The 19650-nt window shown below is 35.3% G+C and overlaps 2 protein-coding genes across 2 annotated transcripts; both read right to left on the bottom strand.

Annotated features, from left to right (window-relative positions):
* Positions 1–1569: 1569 nt before the first annotated feature.
* LOC145232174 (dual adapter for phosphotyrosine and 3-phosphotyrosine and 3-phosphoinositide-like) lies at positions 1570–11250 on the bottom strand. Its single transcript, XM_080096708.1, has 7 exons — positions 11087–11250; positions 10496–10615; positions 9349–9482; positions 8880–9016; positions 5598–5708; positions 3960–4133; positions 1570–3344 (listed from the first exon to the last, which is right to left on the bottom strand). Exons 1-7 carry the CDS (start codon positions 11107–11109, stop codon positions 3309–3311), a joined length of 735 nt encoding a protein of 244 aa, XP_079952834.1. The 5' UTR covers positions 11110–11250; the 3' UTR covers positions 1570–3308.
* A 1846-nt stretch (positions 11251–13096) lies between these two features.
* LOC145232172 (galactosylceramide sulfotransferase-like) lies at positions 13097–17193 on the bottom strand. The gene is made up of 7 exons (XM_080096704.1): positions 16542–17193; positions 16065–16223; positions 15108–15262; positions 14717–14911; positions 14159–14306; positions 13689–13814; positions 13097–13448 (listed from the first exon to the last, which is right to left on the bottom strand). Exons 1-7 carry the CDS (start codon positions 16662–16664, stop codon positions 13158–13160), a joined length of 1197 nt encoding a protein of 398 aa, XP_079952830.1. The 5' UTR covers positions 16665–17193; the 3' UTR covers positions 13097–13157.
* Positions 17194–19650: the final 2457 nt, after the last annotated feature.

Below are 19650 nucleotides of genomic sequence, written 5' to 3'. Positions count from 1 at the left end.
GTACTGTATAATAAACTGTATAATACCAATGCATATTTTGAAACTCGTTTTTTTGCAAAGCTTAAGACAATAGAGTAGAACACCACGTTTGAAAAATATCCAACATATAGGACAAGGTGGTGGGATTCAGTCGGTTCGCACCGGTTCTGTAGAACCGTCTCAAGAAATTTTATGAGATCAGCGAACCGGTTAGCATTACTGGTTACTGTCAATGGAAATATGACTTTTTGTAACAGAAGCGGCTGAAAAAGAGCCAGCACCTCAAATGCCTTTTCAAGTCGAATTCGTGGTGGCGTCTTGGCATTAAAATAAATTAAAGATATTTTAACTGGATATTGCTTTGGTAATGAATGTAAACATGCAACATTACAGTAATATTTTCCTTTTGTATTGGATTCAAATTACCAGGAATTTAGGGCCTATGTAGTGCTTATAGTTCCATTGCGCAGATCAGCACCTGGCTCTTAGCTCAAAATCGTCACGTGCTGATTGTTACGTCATAAGCGTGCAAATTTCCATGATGCACATCCCGGCACGACTGTTGGCCACACTGCAGCACGATTTGACGCCAAAAAACGCGAAATCTTCATCGGCTCAATGCAAATGGCCTTGGAAGTATGCAAACATCGCGCACGACCGCCAGAATGGTGCGATTTCACCGTTACTCCGTTATAAAGTCGCACACGCAAGGCGGAAGTGCTGGAATACCTTTAAGCGCTTTGGTTGATGCTGAATGTGACGCTTTGTGTGTGGGTTAAGTCAGGGTTGGTCCACTGCAGTGGTGGGATTCAGCCGGTTCGTGCCGGTTCTATAGAACCGTCTCACGAAATTTTATGAGATTTTTTACGGTTAGCATTACTGGTTACTGTCAATGGACTTTTTGTGACAAAACCGGCTGAAAAAAATGACTTTTGTGATAGAATCGGCTGACAAAAAAATTGAATCCCACCACTGGTCCACTGTACGTTAAAGTTGGAAATTTACATTTCCTTCTTATCTTTTTTTGATGCAAATTGCCACCCTCTACACACACACACACAAAAGAAATATGTGAGAACCACCATTTATTTTTTAGTCCATTTGTTCTCAACCTGTGGTACGCCAGGGCCTTTCAGGTGGTATGTTAGTAGCTTTTTGCTGCCCTTAAATCAAAACTGATCAGGTCTGGATTTGGGCGAAACTTGTGTCTTGGACATTATTTAGGAATCAAACCTTGCCAGGAACGATAAGCATATGCCTTGGCCTACCCATTCAAGTAAGTTTAAAGTGGTACGCAGTGATACAAAAAGTCGTCCGGTGGTACGCAAACAATATAAGGTTGAGAACCACTGCTTTACCTGATAAAGTTGACCCCAATTAAATTCAGTGCACACTAAATCTTAAACACAACAAACAAAACATGTGCAATCACATGAAAGAACAAAAGCCAGACCACTACGTATTTGTATCAAATCACTTCATCTTTGAAACTGTCTCCATAGAATCTTCATAGTCAAGGTATGCTTTGATGGATAAGACTCGGTCAATCAAGGTCCAACTCAGTAGTGCTTTTTAACGGCACCAAACAACAACGGGTCAAACTAGTTTTATTATGTACATGAACATAAGCACACACAATGTTTACGAGATCGAGGCAGTAAAAGCTTGATGTTGCTACCGTAGTAACAGCGTGGCAATTAATTCGACCATGATACTTTTGTATTAGATCCTTTGCTTTTAAAGCGGGTTAAAGACGATTTTTTAGGTTCAGAACGGTGGTTTTCAACCTTTTTATTGGAGGACCCATTTTAGCAACCCAATGTAACTGACGAACCCTCACTAAAATTCCATCTTTTTTCAACAATATATTAAAAGATTGACTTGAGGCAAACAAAGATTGTATAATACTGAACCATAATCCCTTGTAAATTATAAGTTAGTTACTTTTTTATTGTTTATCCAAGTAAAATGGTAAATGACCCCCAGGTTGAAAACCACTGGTTTAGAAAGATAAGGACCTGTAATGCGGCTGGCAATAGCAAAAATGTTGTGCACCCTTGCCAGAAAAGTAACACTTGGTTGTTAATTGAAATATATCTGAATGAAAGTTCATAGCTAATTGGTCACTGATGCACAATAAATGGAAAAAAGCACAAAGAAAAATCAAGAATGTACATAGTGATTAAAAAATCATGGCGCCCAATGTACACCCTTTGAAATTAACTTTAAAAAAGTACAATATGATAATTTAGTTTTGGGTTTAAATGAATATATTGCAGCGAGGTGATAAAGTTAAACAGTACCTAAAAAAGAGCAGGGCAAAAAAGAGACAAAAACCATGTCAACAATAATCAGTTTCAGTTAAGTCCCAAAACTGACTATAAAAGTTTGTATTTTCGATGTGCCAAATTTTTCAATTAAATCATTGAACAGAAATGAAGTGTGATGCTAAATGACTTGTGTTTTTAAATAACATTGCTTTAAGTGAATTGTTAGTACTGTGGATTTTATGTATTTTTTTAAAGTTGACAACAAGAAAAGGGTATTGACTACTGTACATATTATGAGTGAAATAACATTACAGAAATTCATATTTTCATTTGTTTGGCATATTTTTAAGCTTTAAATCCGTGCATGGAAAATATACACTCAGTGCTGTATGTTGAATATTGCTGATGTCAATAGTTATCACTTGAAATATAGAAATCACAATGTCATTGTAGGTCACATCACTAAATGTGAATTGGCACTCTGAAAGCTATTTTTGTTACACAATGTTTAGTAAATGCTTCAAACGATCACATAAAAACAGATTTTCCATTCATGTGAATAGTAATCTATAATCTCTTCAGGTACTAGTTAAAAAATAAACCATTGCCAATTTTAGTAAACAATACAGGTCTGCTTTTATGTTCAATAGTTATTTGGGGATTGGAAAGTAGAATGTACAAAAATGATACTTTTCCGAAATTTTTGGCAGCAGTCGGCTATTTAACAGTTTTTGAAAAACTGTATACCACATCAATATATTTTACTTTCAAATGAATGTGTTTCTTTAATTGACCATTGTTAAATAGTACCCTTCGTCACAACCCTCCATAGCATAAAAATCAATTTTAAATGCATAAAAACAGCCAAAAAGACAAAAAAACTGAATACCAAAAGGCACATAAACGTTCATACCCAACATTTTTTTTGTGGCATGGAAAAGTCTTATTATACAGTTGGGTAATAAAAATAGCTATGCTATAGACAAATAAAAGGCACTTTATTTCATGCACAACAACATGATATCCAGCAGAAAAAATCTTCCAAATAAACGGAAATGCTCATGTTCCACCAATTGAATCTTTGCGAATTTGTTTCTGCAAAAAAGGAAAAACTTTAGGATGACATAAGTGTAAATCGAGTAGCAGCTTATTATGTCATATGAAAAGGCTTTGCAATGCGAATTTTATTAATATACAGCTCTCTTGCACCATCTAGTGTCAGACAAAATACCATTTAAATAGACTGACACTTTCTTCATACGCGCACGCCCTATATCCACATATACACAGTTAATTATTAGTGTTTTATTATTATTTTAAATACAGTAAACACTAAATGTGACTTTGATGTATTTGTGTTTGTTGTTTTAAAATTGGTTTGGCCCTAACCTGTAAAAAGCTGTTTGCTTTACAATCAAATATTTTTGAGCAGTTTTATGTAAAGGTACAGTACAACTTAGTTAAACAGGATTTAATCCCGATCTTAACCTAATTCGGACAAAACACAATGTACAAATGATTTGAAAACTAATCGACATCAGTTAATTTGGAACTACTCCTAATTCGAAAATTTGTTTGGCCAAATGGGCTCAGATTAACAGAGGTTAACTCCATATATCTTTTACGACTACTTTGATAGTAGGTATCTTGTAAGAATTAGGTATCATAAAATCTTGCAATATTTCAATAAACTTTTAAAAACAAACATACTATTTTCCACTTAATCATTTCCACCCATTCCTTCTGCTCCTCTTCAGTGTTTGCGTAAAAATACCAGGTTCGATCTGGAAATTCGAGCCGAAATGCAAAGTTTTTTCCAGTTGTCTCATCTTTCCAACAACCCTGACAGTCTTCAAGAATCAGTGTCTTAATAGGCTTTTCTCTCTGCAATTTTTAAGTTATGTTGCAAAATTGAAGGGGTTTGAAACTATAACCTGTACTACACAGTCATATTGTTAAAATCAGATTTTTAAGCATTCTAGGTCCCACATTATTTTTTTTGTGGCATAACTAATTGCAGACTTTATAAACAGTTAAATAACAAAAGCAGAAAAATATATTTGGATTACTTGGTTATGGTCACAAACTCCAAAAAACGTTTTAAATTCACTGACTACATGTTGAGGATCCATGATATAAGGCTTTAACCAAACACACTTTAAAACATAAGCAAGGGCAGTATAATAAGTGGTGGGCAGTTAAACAGCTAAGCATGCAAAAGCATATTTGTGTATTGCATGTAGAATCTGTGTCAAATTATGCCCCCAAAAAATCACTGACACTACAACCTAATTCCTGCTAAATACATACTTTTTCTCTGTGTTATATTTTTCTATCACTTTCATCTTGACATTGGTCATTTGACTAAACTGATGATCTGTTTTTTTCTGCAAATTTTATTTTCTCCTTGAAATCTGATTACTTTGGTCTCTTGTAAGTAGTATAACTTTTCTGCATATTTAAGTTTTGATTTCCCAGGAGGTTCAGATCATTGCTACCACACTGCACAGAAACAATGTATTGTGTTGGATATAGTAAACAAGGGCATGCTGATGATATAACAATTGACTACTATTATCTCGGGATGGAAGCACCTTTTTAGAGCAAAACAGAAGCCCCTTACTCTACAATGCCATGACTCAATGTGGTCAATGGGTTGCAATAATTTGCAAGGGTTAGCGTTCATTGTTTCATGAAATGCAGTCTATGAAATACTCTAGTCCACAGCAGAAAAAAATACTTCAATGCAACAACTATGTTAAATAGCCTGGTTGTCTCCAACTGCTAGAGTTGAGTTGGGTTTGTTTGTTTGTGTGGTAAAGGAAATAATAGTTATACGACAGCACTACTACACAACAATCATCAAAAGTGGTGTACTTTTTTCAAAGTAATCGACAAGTAGTTTTACAAAAGCTCATTTGTCAACAGAGTGATTAAGCATAATGTGTGGTTTTTTAAATATGTTCTCTTATTGTGGGAATGAAAATATTCTGCCAAATGTTATACATGTATTATGCCAAATTCAAATTGACTTGTACATCTTTGAAACTGTGAACAGTACCTTGCAACAAAATAAATCTACTCTGAAAAAACTCTGCTCTAAAAATCTTTTGGGGTATTGCTTCACCTTAGTTGAATCTGAAAGTAACTGACATTACAATGTCATTTTTTCTAACATTATCTTCATCTTGCAAAATCCTGCTTATAAAGTCTCAAAAGACAATAAAAAATCAGGAAATCTTCTCTTCTCAAATGCACAGCCTGATGGGAATTCAACTTTTAAAGAAATTGTAAAAATGTGAATTTAAGTTTCCATACAATGTTGTCGTATCTTAAGGCATTACTTACATTACGATCAGCATAGTAGCTGAGTTCATTCTTTGCAAGGACAAACCACCGAGTTTTCCAATTCTTTACATACCACCCCTGCTTGGTGAGGAATCCTTCTTTGGAAGCAAGCTACAAAATATGTTCAATATTAATAAGTAGGCAAAAATTTAGTAAAAATATTTGGCACTTAAACCGAAATCATTAAGATTTAAAGTTAATTGCTAAGACCAATTGATCTTGCCAAGTCAAGCAAAATTGCAATTCGACATTATAACAATGGTAATATCGAATTGCAATTTTGCTTGACTTACATCATAAGGAGAAACAGTTTTTTTTGCAATGATAGCATTTTGCTTATAAGTACATTTTCTCAGCAATGCAAGTAAACTAGCAGAATTGCACAGTGAACAAATATACATCCTTAGTTGCAGAATAGAGCAAGCACTTGACTTGCTTAGTTAGGTTCTTTCCAGGCAGCTGTATGTGCTATGTCAACATTGTAACAAAGGCATTTTAGAGGCCAGATGAAGATCTTACCAGACATTGGCAACCAAGTTATAGGCAACAGAAACCGGGTCATAAAAGACAACAGTCTTTACACAACCTTCTAACCCATCCTTACAACGGTTTATGGGTATAGGTAAACAAAGGAACATGTAAGAAATACAAAAGGCAAGGCCAGACATAAACAAACTGAAGAACAACAAGGGAAACAAAATATTTGTATCGATTTATTTTATACAGTTGGCACAGTCTGCACATTTTGTTGGATAAACTAGAATAGTGGTTTTCCTATATATTGCCAGTTTATATATACTACATCATATTTAACGATGTATCACATATACCATTTACTATATTTATAATAGATATATATTTGGCATTGGGTCCCTATCTTTTTCCTGGCACTTTATAACATAATTGTTTCTGCAAGCATAATCTAATGGGTCCCCACACATATGCATATGCGATTTGGTAACAGTAAAAATAGGGCACAATCATTGTTAGATATTTACCAATTTACTATACACATCATTTGATCTACACATATGATTGTTTTTGCAAGCAAAAACGAATGGGTCCCCACACGCACGTTTGTGCGGATTTATGGTAAACAAACATCCTGGTTATTTTTAGATTCTTAAGGAAAAACTTAACCAACTTTAGCCTTAACCCAACTTTAAAAGTTTTGTCCGTATTCTTTTTGCAACTTTATTGTCATATAATTACAAAAAAACAGTAAATAAGAACAGGAAAAATACTTTCAATTTAATCTCATGCTTTGACCTTGATATTGTTGTTCAAGGTCAGTTTTTAAACACAATTTTCCAAAACTGAAAATGAGCTTGATAACTTAATAAAACGACATAGCATGTCTGCGCAAAAACAGCTGATTTGTAATCACCTACATGACTGTCTTGTAAAACGTCCGTCCGGACGTCAAGCTGACCACTCCCACTGCATTCACCCGTCTTAATCGTAAACGAGTGAATTCTGAGCACTCCTGCCGTATTCACCCGCCTTAATCGTAAACAAGTGAATGAGATTTGAGACTTCTATCTGACAGTGTACACATGTTATGGACTGTAAAAGTAACTATTTGGCCGATTAAGGCAATTTTTTAAATACTAAACGAATAACCTACTGCAAACAATTGTTTAACATTTCAGCACATTGGGGCTTGTATTTCTGGCCTAAAACTTATTATTATGGGGTTTAAGGGGTAAACATGGGTGAATCCAATAAAAAGTTACAAAATTCTTTAGAATAGCTTACATTGCACCAACCAACAAAGCATGAACCCCTCAGATTATGTACTTGGGTCAGTACAGCCGTTTTTAATTTTTTTCGTTTCGGGGGCCTGTGGGTGAACCGCTGGGTCGTTTGGGGTCAAACTTCAGGAGGATCAAATTCGGAACAATAACTAACATTTGTGCAAATTTGAATACATTTAAAGCACTCTTTTTTGACCAAACGCATTTAACAAACCAACGTTAGACAGAAACGAATATTTTGGGGTTTAAGGGGTGAAAATGGGTAAATCTTTTTTAAGGTACAAAATTCTTTGAAATACCTTATATTGCACCAAACAACAAAGCATATAACTCCTAAATGAAGTACTTTAGCAAGTATAGCCGTTTTAAAAATTTCACGTTTTGGGGGGCTGTGGGTGAACCGAGGGATCAAACGGGGTCAAAATTCACATGGACCATCTTTAGACCAATATCTATAATGTGTGTAAATTTGAAAAAGTTTGAACCATTCTTTCTTGACCAAAACGTGGGAACAAATCTGCGTTAGAAAGAAAAAAGAAGAAAAAAAATACGGACAAAAACAATATGTGTTCCCTTAATCATCTGCAACATTGCCTTGCAACTAGAGATGTACCGAATATTCGGTTTGCCGAATTTATTCGGCCGAATCGATCATTTTTGCAAAGATTCGGTTTCGGCCGAATAATTTGTTGCGATTCGGCCGAATAATTTGTTGCGATTCGGCCGAAACCGAATCTTTTACGAACACAAATTTAAAGCGTTAAACGTGTCTTTTCTGCTTATTAAGGTCCAAGCAATCTTTTAAAAGCCCAAACATAACGAAATTGTGTCAATGTTTATCTTTTTCAACACATTATCATTTTTCCCACGGTAGTCAAAAAAAATTAGTAATTCATTGGCAGATTGCCAATCATGCTTAAGGCAATTTTAAACCCCACAGAAGTGAAATAAGGACGAAAAACAACTATTTTGCACTGGCTGCCTGGTAGATAAACATTTTTTTTCCGTCAAACGCGTAGCGTACGACTTCGCGTGACGTCAGAAATGATTCGGTTGATTCGGCCGAATTTATTCGGCAAAACCGCCGAATATTCGGTTTCGGCCGAATCGAAATTTAGCCGATTCGGTACATCACTACTTGCAACCCTTTTTTCAATCACACTTTTAAAGCATGGCGGCACACTTAAAGATAATGTGCATGTTACAATATCAAAAACAGCACTTTGGAGAATGGAAAATTGTTCTATTTCCTAAATTGCTGCTTGCTACAGGGTATGATACTGATCAGTTTGAACACTCACTGACTTACGGATTTTTTACACAAAATGTTAGTGAAATGTTTGCATTCGTTTTAATAATCATAGCAGCTAAAATTTGGCACATGTTGCTACATTTAAATTCGTAGTGTTAAAAAATCCCTATCAAAGAAAAAAACACTTCATAATAGTTACACTGTGGTGTGCACAACTTACATACTCTTAATGTACATTGAACTGTAACACAACATAATATAGGAATAGCTTACAGAGTTGGCTCTAGTTTGGTATTCCAAATCACGTTCAGTTGCTCCACTTCTCACAGTAGATTGGAGAACAATTTCTTCATAGTTGTCTGGTTCTTCTACAACTTTTGGATAGGGGTGTTTCAGCAACACAAGGGTTCCTACAAGTTCAAACAAAATCTTGTTGAAATGCCATGTGGACTAAATGACAACCAACATAAAACAACAAAAAAAGCACACCAAAATTGTATTATTAGTTTACAACTCTAGGGATTACAAAATTGTTGCAGTATAATATATCTTTTAGGCACTCAATGGATGTTTCAAATGACATTTTGCAAGTTGCAGTTTACTTAAAACAAAACCTTAGCAAATGTGTAGTTTCAATGCATTCAATAGTGTATGTATTATTTAGTCAACAACAAACAACTGATTTATATTTAAAAATTCAAGCTTAGGTTTTAATACAACGTTTTAATGCAAGATTTGAGACCTGAGTTTCCGCCAAGAAGTGGTTGATTGGCGAAATGTTTGATAAGACTGTCCAGGCTTTCAAATTCTGTGATTCCAAATTTGAACACATTTCCTTCTTTTGCAACTTTGAAATGCTTTACAGAATCCTTGCCCCTTAAATAAAAATCATTTCATTGCAGCTATTAGCTCTGTCCCACTGTTAAGCCACAAATAATAACAAGTGGTTTTATGGAGGATTACAAGGTGGCATAAATCAAACCTAGGCAGTAGGTTGTTAAAATGCACAAAAGCATTGTTTAATACATGTAGTGATTTTTATTATGTTTACTGATGTCACACTACATATTCTTGACACCCACATATAATGTCCAGCAGTGCAGGTCAACAAAATACAGCCTTATATTTTCACATCAAGATGCTTAAACTTAGGAGTAACTTTACAATGTGTGCATGTTCTAATATGGATTTGAAAATGTATCACAAAAACTGAAACTAGACATCAATGATTGGGTTCTTTGCGTAATGTGCTGGCATGATGCACAGTATTCTGAATCAGATTGTCAATGACTAAAAAGCAAAATGGTACTTTTAGATGTACCATAGTGTCACACTGCCCTCTTCATTATTGATTAAGAATGTGTAAACATTGTATGTGGAATAAATGACTGTATATATATCAATAGGCAGATCAAACAAAAATGGAAACATATGGCATTTGAATTGTTTGCTAAATCAACCACTCTCCATACAAAGTATTATGTTAAACTGTTAAAAATTAGCTAAGCTTTACACTATACAGATGAATCCAGTTGATGTCAATTTCGTTTCATGATAATTAGCTAACTTTAGAGTCTAATACTGTAACCTTTTTTTGAATAGATTTTTTTTTAGAAAAAAGCAAGAAAAAGCATGGCAAATTAAGTTGCAATTAGCCAGAACTGCCTATTTTACTAAAACATTGCTAAAAACATACATTTGTTATCTACAACCTGGCTTCTTTTAACAATCACAATCTTTTAAAACACAATAGATTTTTTCTAAACAAGAATACAATAGAAAATAAAAATAAACTAGTTGAAGTTTACTTAAAACAAAATGCTACACATAAGAATTTTATGTAAAAAAAAAGTATTATGTTAACATAAACGTCAGCATTTGATATTTACCTAACAGTGATAGAGTATGTGTCACTTTCTGATCCATCTCTCAGCAAATAACTTCCTTCCACACCATTGGACATAAGTAACGCTTCAGAAACATGCCGTGTTATGTTACCATGATACCAGCTGCAAAATAATAAAACTATTAATGGAAACTGCAGATAAAAACTTAACTACATATGATGTAATTAGAAACCAACTTTATTTGTAACTATTTCCCAATATTACAATGCTTTGTGTTTTATAATGCAATAATGAAAAGTTTGTTTGCGGATACTTTTGTCAGGAAATATACGTTTAAAAAGCACAAAGAACACGGAAATATTGCCTGCTCATAGTAAAGTAAGGTTCTGTCAGTCTAAAAAAAATGGTATTGCTACAAAAGTTTTTAAGTGTCAAGGAAGTCCAACAAAAAACACATAAAATTGAAAAACTAAATATTTATCAAAAAATGGAGTTAAAAAATATAACATGCAGTTGTGTATTTTCGTCCTGCTTTTATAACAGGAAAAATAAATGAATACGTTAAATGATTCAGAATGAACCGAAAGTTTCCCAAGCAAAATAATCTATCAACAAAAATAAACGATGCCCAACCTTAAGTCTGTGATTCCAGACATTCTTTCTGCCCTTACTGCAACGTTTTTGAATTACTTCATCCGCAACACAGAACTCACGGAACAATCAACAACCTAAAATGCAACAAAGTCTGAAAATTAATTCCGCAAATTGAGCAAAGACTGCTCTCTTTTAGTGACTTTAACTGTGGCGGTAGAGGAACAAACGATACGGTTCACCGCGCAGGAGTTTATCTCTTCCCGGTCGAGCGGTTTTTGAATTTCAGATCAGACGCTGTTCGGCTGTTATCGCTAGTCCGGGGCCGAAAAACACAGAGCCCTTGAGACTAATTTGACCATATATTGGTCATAAGGAACGGAAAGCATTAAGTGTATAGGTGTTTAGTTACTATGGTTAAAAATATCACAAACTTGATCCTTTCTTGTCGCTTGCAAAAGTTTGAAAATGGAGTGTTTCGGAACAAGAATGCTACTTTAATAAACCCATCTGAGTTTTGTATTTCCGTTTTGGGTAAAACAAGCATGTGCTTAGAACAACAGGAAATGAGGCACCAAACAACACTTTTCTTGCTTGTTCGGAACTTCATTTTTTCAGTTGATACAGCTTTGTCTTCAGTATGAATGCAAATTGTTACAAAAATAGTTTCAACTTTCTAACTTTCTTTGTTCACCAGCCCACTGTCTTGTTGCAAGCTACTGCTGTTGTCAAGCAGGAAAGATTCCTATCTGGTATAAAGCATTTATGTTTGCTAACAAAAGCAGTATAATATACACTTTTGACACATAATGTATTATTTTATTTTTACATTTAAATATTGTTTTCACAGAAAGTATTTCAGTTGTTTTGTAATCAAAATCACTGTTGCCTTTTTTGTTAGAAAATCAAAATGGATAGAAGTACCACATTAAATCAAAATTTTTATGATGTAACATGCATTATTAATGATACTGCTTTGTTATCACATGGTAGGTAATAGATTTGCTTCTGCTTTTCCAAAACTGTTATGTAATTAACATTGGGGTAATGGTAAAACCAAATAAAATCAGGATAATTGTTTTGTTTTTGCAGCAAATGTTGGTTCCATAAAAATGAGCTCCAAATCCATTTGTGGGTCATTCTCATTTTGCAAGATTTGCAACCTTTGCCATTTTTAGATTCATGGTTGCACATATATAATATAAAGGTTGTGTATACATAGCATGTGTCATAATATAATCACTGGTCCATAAAATGACATATTTCTGGTCAGTAGTTAATGCAAAATGTCAGTAGTTAATCTTATCCACACAACCTCTGTTTTTAATAGATTTGGATATTTGGATTGTCTTTGACAAATCTACCAGTTCTAAAAGGTTTCTAACACAGTGACATTGAACTAATGGAATCAAGCAACTTTGGTTTAAGGTTAGTTACAGATTACAGTAAAAATACAAAGGTTGTTTTACCTTTGTTTGATGTTTCATGTTTTTATCTATTGTCGATATCTTAAGACAATATTTTTGACCCATTTATTTCACTTTTATGTGACAAGGCATTAGTTATGTACTGTAGGATTCCAACAAACAGGTATGTTTTTCATGTTGATTGTTTTTATATGGCTTTGATTATCATAAACACCTGCAAGACATTTTACTTTATCGGTTTCATGATAAATTAGTTGACATTGTACATTTTCATCCCTTGGGTGGATGATCAATGAATGCAAATCCAAACATGTGTTTTGCCAAAACATATACTTTTAGAAAAAAAGTAATTGCTCGATTTTGTGTTTGTTGTTAACCCATCACAGTTTGACACACCATCAACGTTTACTAAACATTTCTTTACAGAAATTGAAAAAAATAGTTTGTGTTCATTCACAGTCATAATCTTTTGCAACAGTTCATAAATCTTAAACTTTATAGGTCTGTGATTTTAGATTTTAGAGAAAAACAAACCTACGGTTTAAAGACAAATATACTGGTAACTGCAGGTACATAAATGCACATGTCATACATAACTGTTCCACAACAAAATAATACACTTAGAAATAGAGAATATATTTATTGCTAAAAAATTATAAATAAAATTTGTAAACAAACAAAATCAACTAATGAAACGTGATTGAAGTTTGTGTTGAACTCTCAAGTGCATTGCCTGACGTCCGTTTTTCGGGTTTGAAACATGCGCCTGAGTTTTCAGACATGTATTGTTTTAACTGTTTTCTCCATTGTGACGTTGTAGCCGGAACTGGGCCTCTCTGTTCCCGCTTTTCAACCGTGTCTTGATTTTCGTTTCGCATCCTGTGCAGTGTTTGTAGATCTCTAGTCATTCTATCACGTCCGTACGCATTTACACGTTTCCATAACGTTTGGTTGAAATGTTCATAAAGAGCGATATCCTGGAATTCACAAAACACAGCAAAGAGTCATGTTTGGCACACAGTTTCATGTATTTGATTTTGGGAAAAAAATGCGACTAAAATGCACTAAAGCAGTGTTACCCATTCAGCCCCCTGTCGCACAACCCATTTTATTTACGGTTTAGGCCCAGACCTCGTCCCCAACCACCAATTGTGTTTAACGTAGTTTTAAGCTGCTTTAACGTAGTTTTATTTTTTTGCTGCAAAGAAGAAACTTACAATTTTGTGTAAATGTTCAAAAGCCTTCTTGTGCTTTCGTGTAGGAAAATCAGAGTTTCGGTCATAAAGTCCTTCTTTGTAATGGTAGACATGTTGTAAGCTCTTCCAGTCCAAGCAAAGTAAATCCTGGATACAAATTGTTACAAAGTCTTGTTAACTTAAGTTTATCAGCAAATTTTATACCATTCATAAACCTTATAATTTTAATATCTAAAATAAACTTAATAAGAGCGGCGGACGATCAGCGTCAGTGTAATCATTTATTTTCGAAACAGAAATGTTAATTTCGAGCAATTAGACGGCATCGCAAAATTTCCCCCTATTCAAAAAAACTCCTAGTTTTTCACAAAATAGAGTCAAAAACTTTTTCACTGCTGTTTTCCTAAAACTATTTCAAAAATGTACAGACCAGAAGCGCTTGTCCTCAATATACTATAATTATTTATTTTCTATGTAACAAGTAAACTTACCTTTAAAAGGACCAAGGATTCGTCAAAATATTCCATAAGCATCACTAAATCCAAGTTTTTGTCCAACTCCTGTATTTTATTGTCAATTTCGTTTTTGTCATTCAACATTGGATCAATCCCTAAATCGTGAGATTGATAGTTTCTAAATCTAAAAGGAACAGAAAAAAATGACTGGTTGTAACCTATCAACCATTTAGAAGCAAAGAATCTCTTGTCAAGCTAGCACGATTCGAGGGGCACCTAACAAAATTCCTACATACAGAAGTGTTAACAGACTTGTAAACAAATAGCATTACAAAACTTGGTAATATACTAGCATGTCTTTTTTTTCATCAGTGGAACATCTTAATTTTAAATGTAGTTCTCACGAGTACAATACTTGCGCTTTTTTAATGGAATTATTGTTCAAGTGAGCACAGTCGCTGGAAGACTATTGCAACGTTTCAATTTGTCATTGTAAAACGTTTGTTTATGTCAAAAAAAGTATGGTATTAGTTGGGCCCACCTAATAGCATCTCACTGTTACAATCCCGTCACCGAGTATTGCTTTACACTAACCTGAAATACCACGGTATGGTTGGGTTAAGCATCTTCGACGCTTGGAGCAAAAACTCCATCACATTTAGATCTTGACCTTGCATGATATACGAAATAGGCATTCCTGGGCAGTGGTCCTTTTGTTCAAACTCTTTCCTGTAGTAATGAAACCCGGACTGGAAAGAATTCCACGGTTGGCGTAAGATTGTAAAATACCTGAGTAAACAAAACAAATGTAACGTTATGAGAATAGGGCGCCTTTTTTGTGTACACTCTTTGGCATTAGTGGCAAAACACAAATATATGTATCGAAGTATTTCTTACACTGCTGAGTCGTCTTCGATTTTTCCCTTAGGTCGTTGTTTATACCTTCCAGTATTTTACTCATTAACTTTTTTGTTACAGATTTTACCTTGTGTTTGGGGCAAAACATCTTTTCAATTCCTCTGCATCGAAACGTAGATGTTCCAAGCTGGTGGTAGTTGACTTATTTGGAAGCATGAAATCGCACTTAAAACGGCCAGGGTATCCACCAACGAACGGACGTGGATATTGGTAAGCTCTGGTCTAAAAATAAAGATCTAACTTCTTTACATGTGAATATGTTATTGGCGACCCACTGCTGACATTATGTATGATCTAAATAAGGCATTGCCTTTAGTCTCGATAAGGTGGCATCTATTGCCTTTACGTTTATCATTCTTATGTTGTAGAGTAATGTTGTTCTAATGTTGTAAAGCCCGATAGCATGATCTCTCAGGGCTGTCAAATCTATTAAACTTAGCCGTTTCTTAAGGTTTTCATTATGGGGCCCAGGGATGAATAACAATTTTGCATTTAGAAGAGCGTCATTAAAACATTTAGTAATTCAGAAGACGGTACTCATAAAATGATTGAAAAAACAACAACATTGGTTCACGTCAGAGTTATAAACGGGCCTGAAATTGGAGCCCGAACCCGAGAGTACAAGCCCGTAACTCGTCCCGAAGCCGAATCGTTTTTAAGAAGCCCGTTTGGGCCCGAAAGTTTGATTGTCATGCCTATATACATTGATGCGTCCGGAAAGACCAAGATAACAAGCACAAAAGACAATAATATACAATTGGTCTTGAACACAACGTTTTTGGGCAGTTTGATATTAGGTTAGGTCCAGCAACTAGCTACTTAGCAAGTTCAATTTATTCAAATTAATACTGACACAAAGTGTAAAGTCGAATCAAGCCCGTTTTTTGAGAAACCTAAGCCCCAACCAACTTTACAACTCTGGTTCACGCGACAACCCCCAAAACTTACAACGTTGAGTTTGTTTGTTTTGATGTAATTTCTAAGCAGCCCAAGAATGTAATTTCTAAGCAACCCAAAAACTTACAACGTTGAGTTCGTTTGTATTGACGTAATTTCTAAGTAGCCCAAGCACCGAAGAGCTTCCTGTCTTGTGGGTTTTTATAAACACGAAGTTGGAAACGGGACTCGTGCATTTCCGCTTGAGCTCCCGCCTTGGGTCAAGATGATGTGGAAAAGATGTTATCTGTAAGTAAGTTTGTCTTTCTGTCACTAAAATCTTTATTGTAAGGGTTTTAGGCCTTTTTTCCTCTCGTTTACTCTTTGACTGGTTGCTAACTGATAGGTAACCACAAAACACATCCAGCATAGCTGAAAATTTACTTATTTATATTTACCCTCAAAGCATGTCAAAGCAAGTCTTTGATGGTAAATATAGTGCATGGTTTGACATAAGGTTTGTTAAAAAAAGAAAAAAATATATAGCTTTGATTGTGACATTCGTGTATAAAAACAAATGTAAATTGAAAAAAAAAAAACACATTTGATACAACAAAGTACTTACATGCACTTGATGGGATACAGCTACAAGGTCACTACGATATTTTGCAGTGTAAATAACAGCCATCAGTGATATGAGCAAAACCAGGCTGTATTTCAGAGGTTTCATTGCATACCCTTTTAACATTTTTTATAGGCTAACGTAGTTTTAGGAAAATGATAGAAAAGCCACAAAATGTCTCTAATCCTTTGAAATTTCATTTCTGCACAGAAAGTTTATGCTAAAACTGAACTAATTATGCTACAACATTTATGACTTGGTGTGAAGTTCCTTGCTTAAAACAGCTGATCTGCTATGCCCGCGGGCGGTACGTAAACTACAACTGAAAACCTCGTAATGGCTTATGGCAAAATTATGTTGAATAAGTCCCTTAAACTATCTGACAACAGGCACTTTATCCTGTTGTGACATTAGTGTCTGCGAAACTAATTACCTGCATCTAAATATAGTTAGTGAACATACGCGCTTTTCGGTATGCGCAACTATTGCCACAAAATTCAGGCTGTTAAAATGCATTTCCCTTTTTACTATTCATAACTGAGTATCACCGGAAAACAAATAATGGCATTAGTTATGACTTCCTCTCTTATAAACGGACTGCTAACTCAATGAATTATTGCAGTATCTGACAAACTTATTTCCTAGCCATTAGCGCAATGCTTAATGATGCTATTGAATAAAACTAGCAAATCCATCACCTTTATTCAAGTGTGCTACGAAAAAGGTAATTGTTGGTCTGTCGCAAGGTTTACAACAGCCAGTGGTTTTCTTTTTAAAGGTTTCTATAGAACTTAAACAATGGCCAGCAATTGTTGAAAAAGTATCCACCTGTACCATTTAGTTTGTAAATCATATGCTGGAAGAAACCTTACTTGATTGATTAAAAATGATTTATTGCACTTGCTTATTGAACGTAAAGAACAACTAAGTAAGTTATATGGGGCTTGGCGTGCCAACTGTTTTCATTTTTTGAATCTATTGTTTAAAGTTATTTGGCTGATATGACTAACTGCAATGCGGCATTCAAATGGTTTTGAAGTTCTTCTGTATGAATAAGTTAACCTTTGGTGCCATTAGGTACAAACAATTTTCAAACCCAAATTGAGCAAATTATCAATTAATTGTTTTAGAATTAATGGTGACATTGGGATACACTTGAAATCACCGTTATTTGTTTACTCTGAACATGTAGTGGAAGTTAATCATTTGAGCTTATTACTTCTCTAACATTCGCGATGAAATGAAAAGCTGATTTTGTTCCGACACGATGTTATGGCTGCCAGCCAAAATAATCTGGTTTAGACCATGCCTATGGAGTGATTTAACATGAAGGTGTGATTTTATTTGCGGCGGTTATTTGGAAAAATCTGCGGATGTTGCATCCCACTTTCTCCAAATTGTTTCAAAACTTGGAAGGAACTAAGATTTAAACTTACATTTAGGGCAGGGGCGGGCAACTTCTCCAGTCGGCGGGCCTGATATGGGAAAATGAAGTACTTGGCGGGCCGGATTCCCGAATCGATACATTATTCGCGTATTTATCCAGTGATTTAAAACGGATTTTTGACCACCGAAACCAGTGGTCTTCAACCATTTTGGCGAAATCGCCCCCTTGCTAGGGCACTGGCTCAATATCGCCCCCCATTATATTGTTATTTTTTAAAGTTCTTGACTCTTGAGCATTTGCGTGCAATTAGATTTACCCAGCACCAACGAATGCTTATGTTAACAGTTAAAACCCAATTTAATTGCCACAACAACACTGAGGGTCAATTTCACGAAATTCTAACGCATCCAAGCAAAGTTTGTGACGTCATAGACAAGATAACATCATACGATTATGCGCAAACAATAGCCATTTTTTGTTATTTTGATTAAAAGTAATGGGGCATTACTCGGAAGAAGAGAAACTTATACTTTCCACACTAATAACTTACACTAGATTTATCAAATTTAAGGATGATACAAAAACTTCGCAGTTTTTGAAGCGCTAGCAGACCTATAGAAAGTGTAAAAGTGAAACAGGTTTGAGGGAAAGCTCGTTACCGTTATATTAAAAAGGTATAGCCGGTCACCATACATAGCCTTAACAAAGCGTCCCCTGTTCCCAAATAAACAGCCCAACCTTGCTCTCGAGATCACAAAAAGTACAAACAAATCGCCAAAAGCAATTTATTCAAATGGAGGCAAAAGCTCATGCGCCCCATGTGCCTGGTGTTTGTTTGCAAGACAAATAAAATTTGCTCGTAAGTCAGCCTAGTCTCACAATTCTTGTATATTTTTAAACAATCAGTAATTTTGAAATCGCCCCCTTGGAAGTAAAATCGCCCCCCAATCCCGAAAATGTCACTATCGCCCCCCGGGTGGACGAAATCGCCCCTGTTGAATAACCCTGACCTACACCAAATAGAATCAAGAACGTCACAATTACAATACAGTTCAAACAATCAAACTCATGTAACATAAAATTATTCCCCACAGCAAATTTAATGCATACACCACAGACTAAGATACTGCTATAACACTAACTAGGCTACACGTGTGGAAACAGACGAAACCGTGAAAGTAAGCCACACACAAGGTTGGCAGTTATGCCGTAACAATGGACGTATGGTCCAATGGTAAAAACGGCGGGAAGTTTTTTTGCTATTGGGGAGCGTTACTGTCCGTTACAACTATAATTTGACGTAGTATGCAAGTAGTGGGGTATTGCGGCAGACTGTGGCCGCGGGCCACATTACCATGTAAAACCCGGAAACTGTCTGCGGGCCGCTCAAAATCCCGTCGCGGGCCGGATCCGGCCCGCGGGCCGTATGTTGCCCACCCCTGATTTAGGGTATAGGGTATCATTCACGACATGGCGGATGACTTATATCTGATTTGCTTGAATTAAACTTTAAAAGTAGTGCCTGACTTGAACAGATCCGGACTAATTACTGTAATGGTACAAATTTACAATAGTTCCAAAGATGTTTCATCTAATTGCAAAAAAGATTTAATTGGCAAATTGGAGTTGAGGCGTAACGCTTTTATTCGCGTGCCCCTTATGCAAAACGTCACACAAGGTTGCTAATAAAAAAAAACGCGGGTACCAGTTCAAGAACAAGTCATT

This window comes from Phallusia mammillata, chromosome 6 (assembly GCF_965637545.1).
Source record: "Phallusia mammillata chromosome 6, kaPhaMamm4.hap1.1, whole genome shotgun sequence".
In the NCBI taxonomy this organism is placed as follows: Eukaryota; Metazoa; Chordata; class Ascidiacea; order Phlebobranchia; family Ascidiidae; genus Phallusia; species Phallusia mammillata.
Note: the sequence above shows the minus strand (reverse complement) of the source record. Positions and strands in the feature narration are given on the sequence as shown.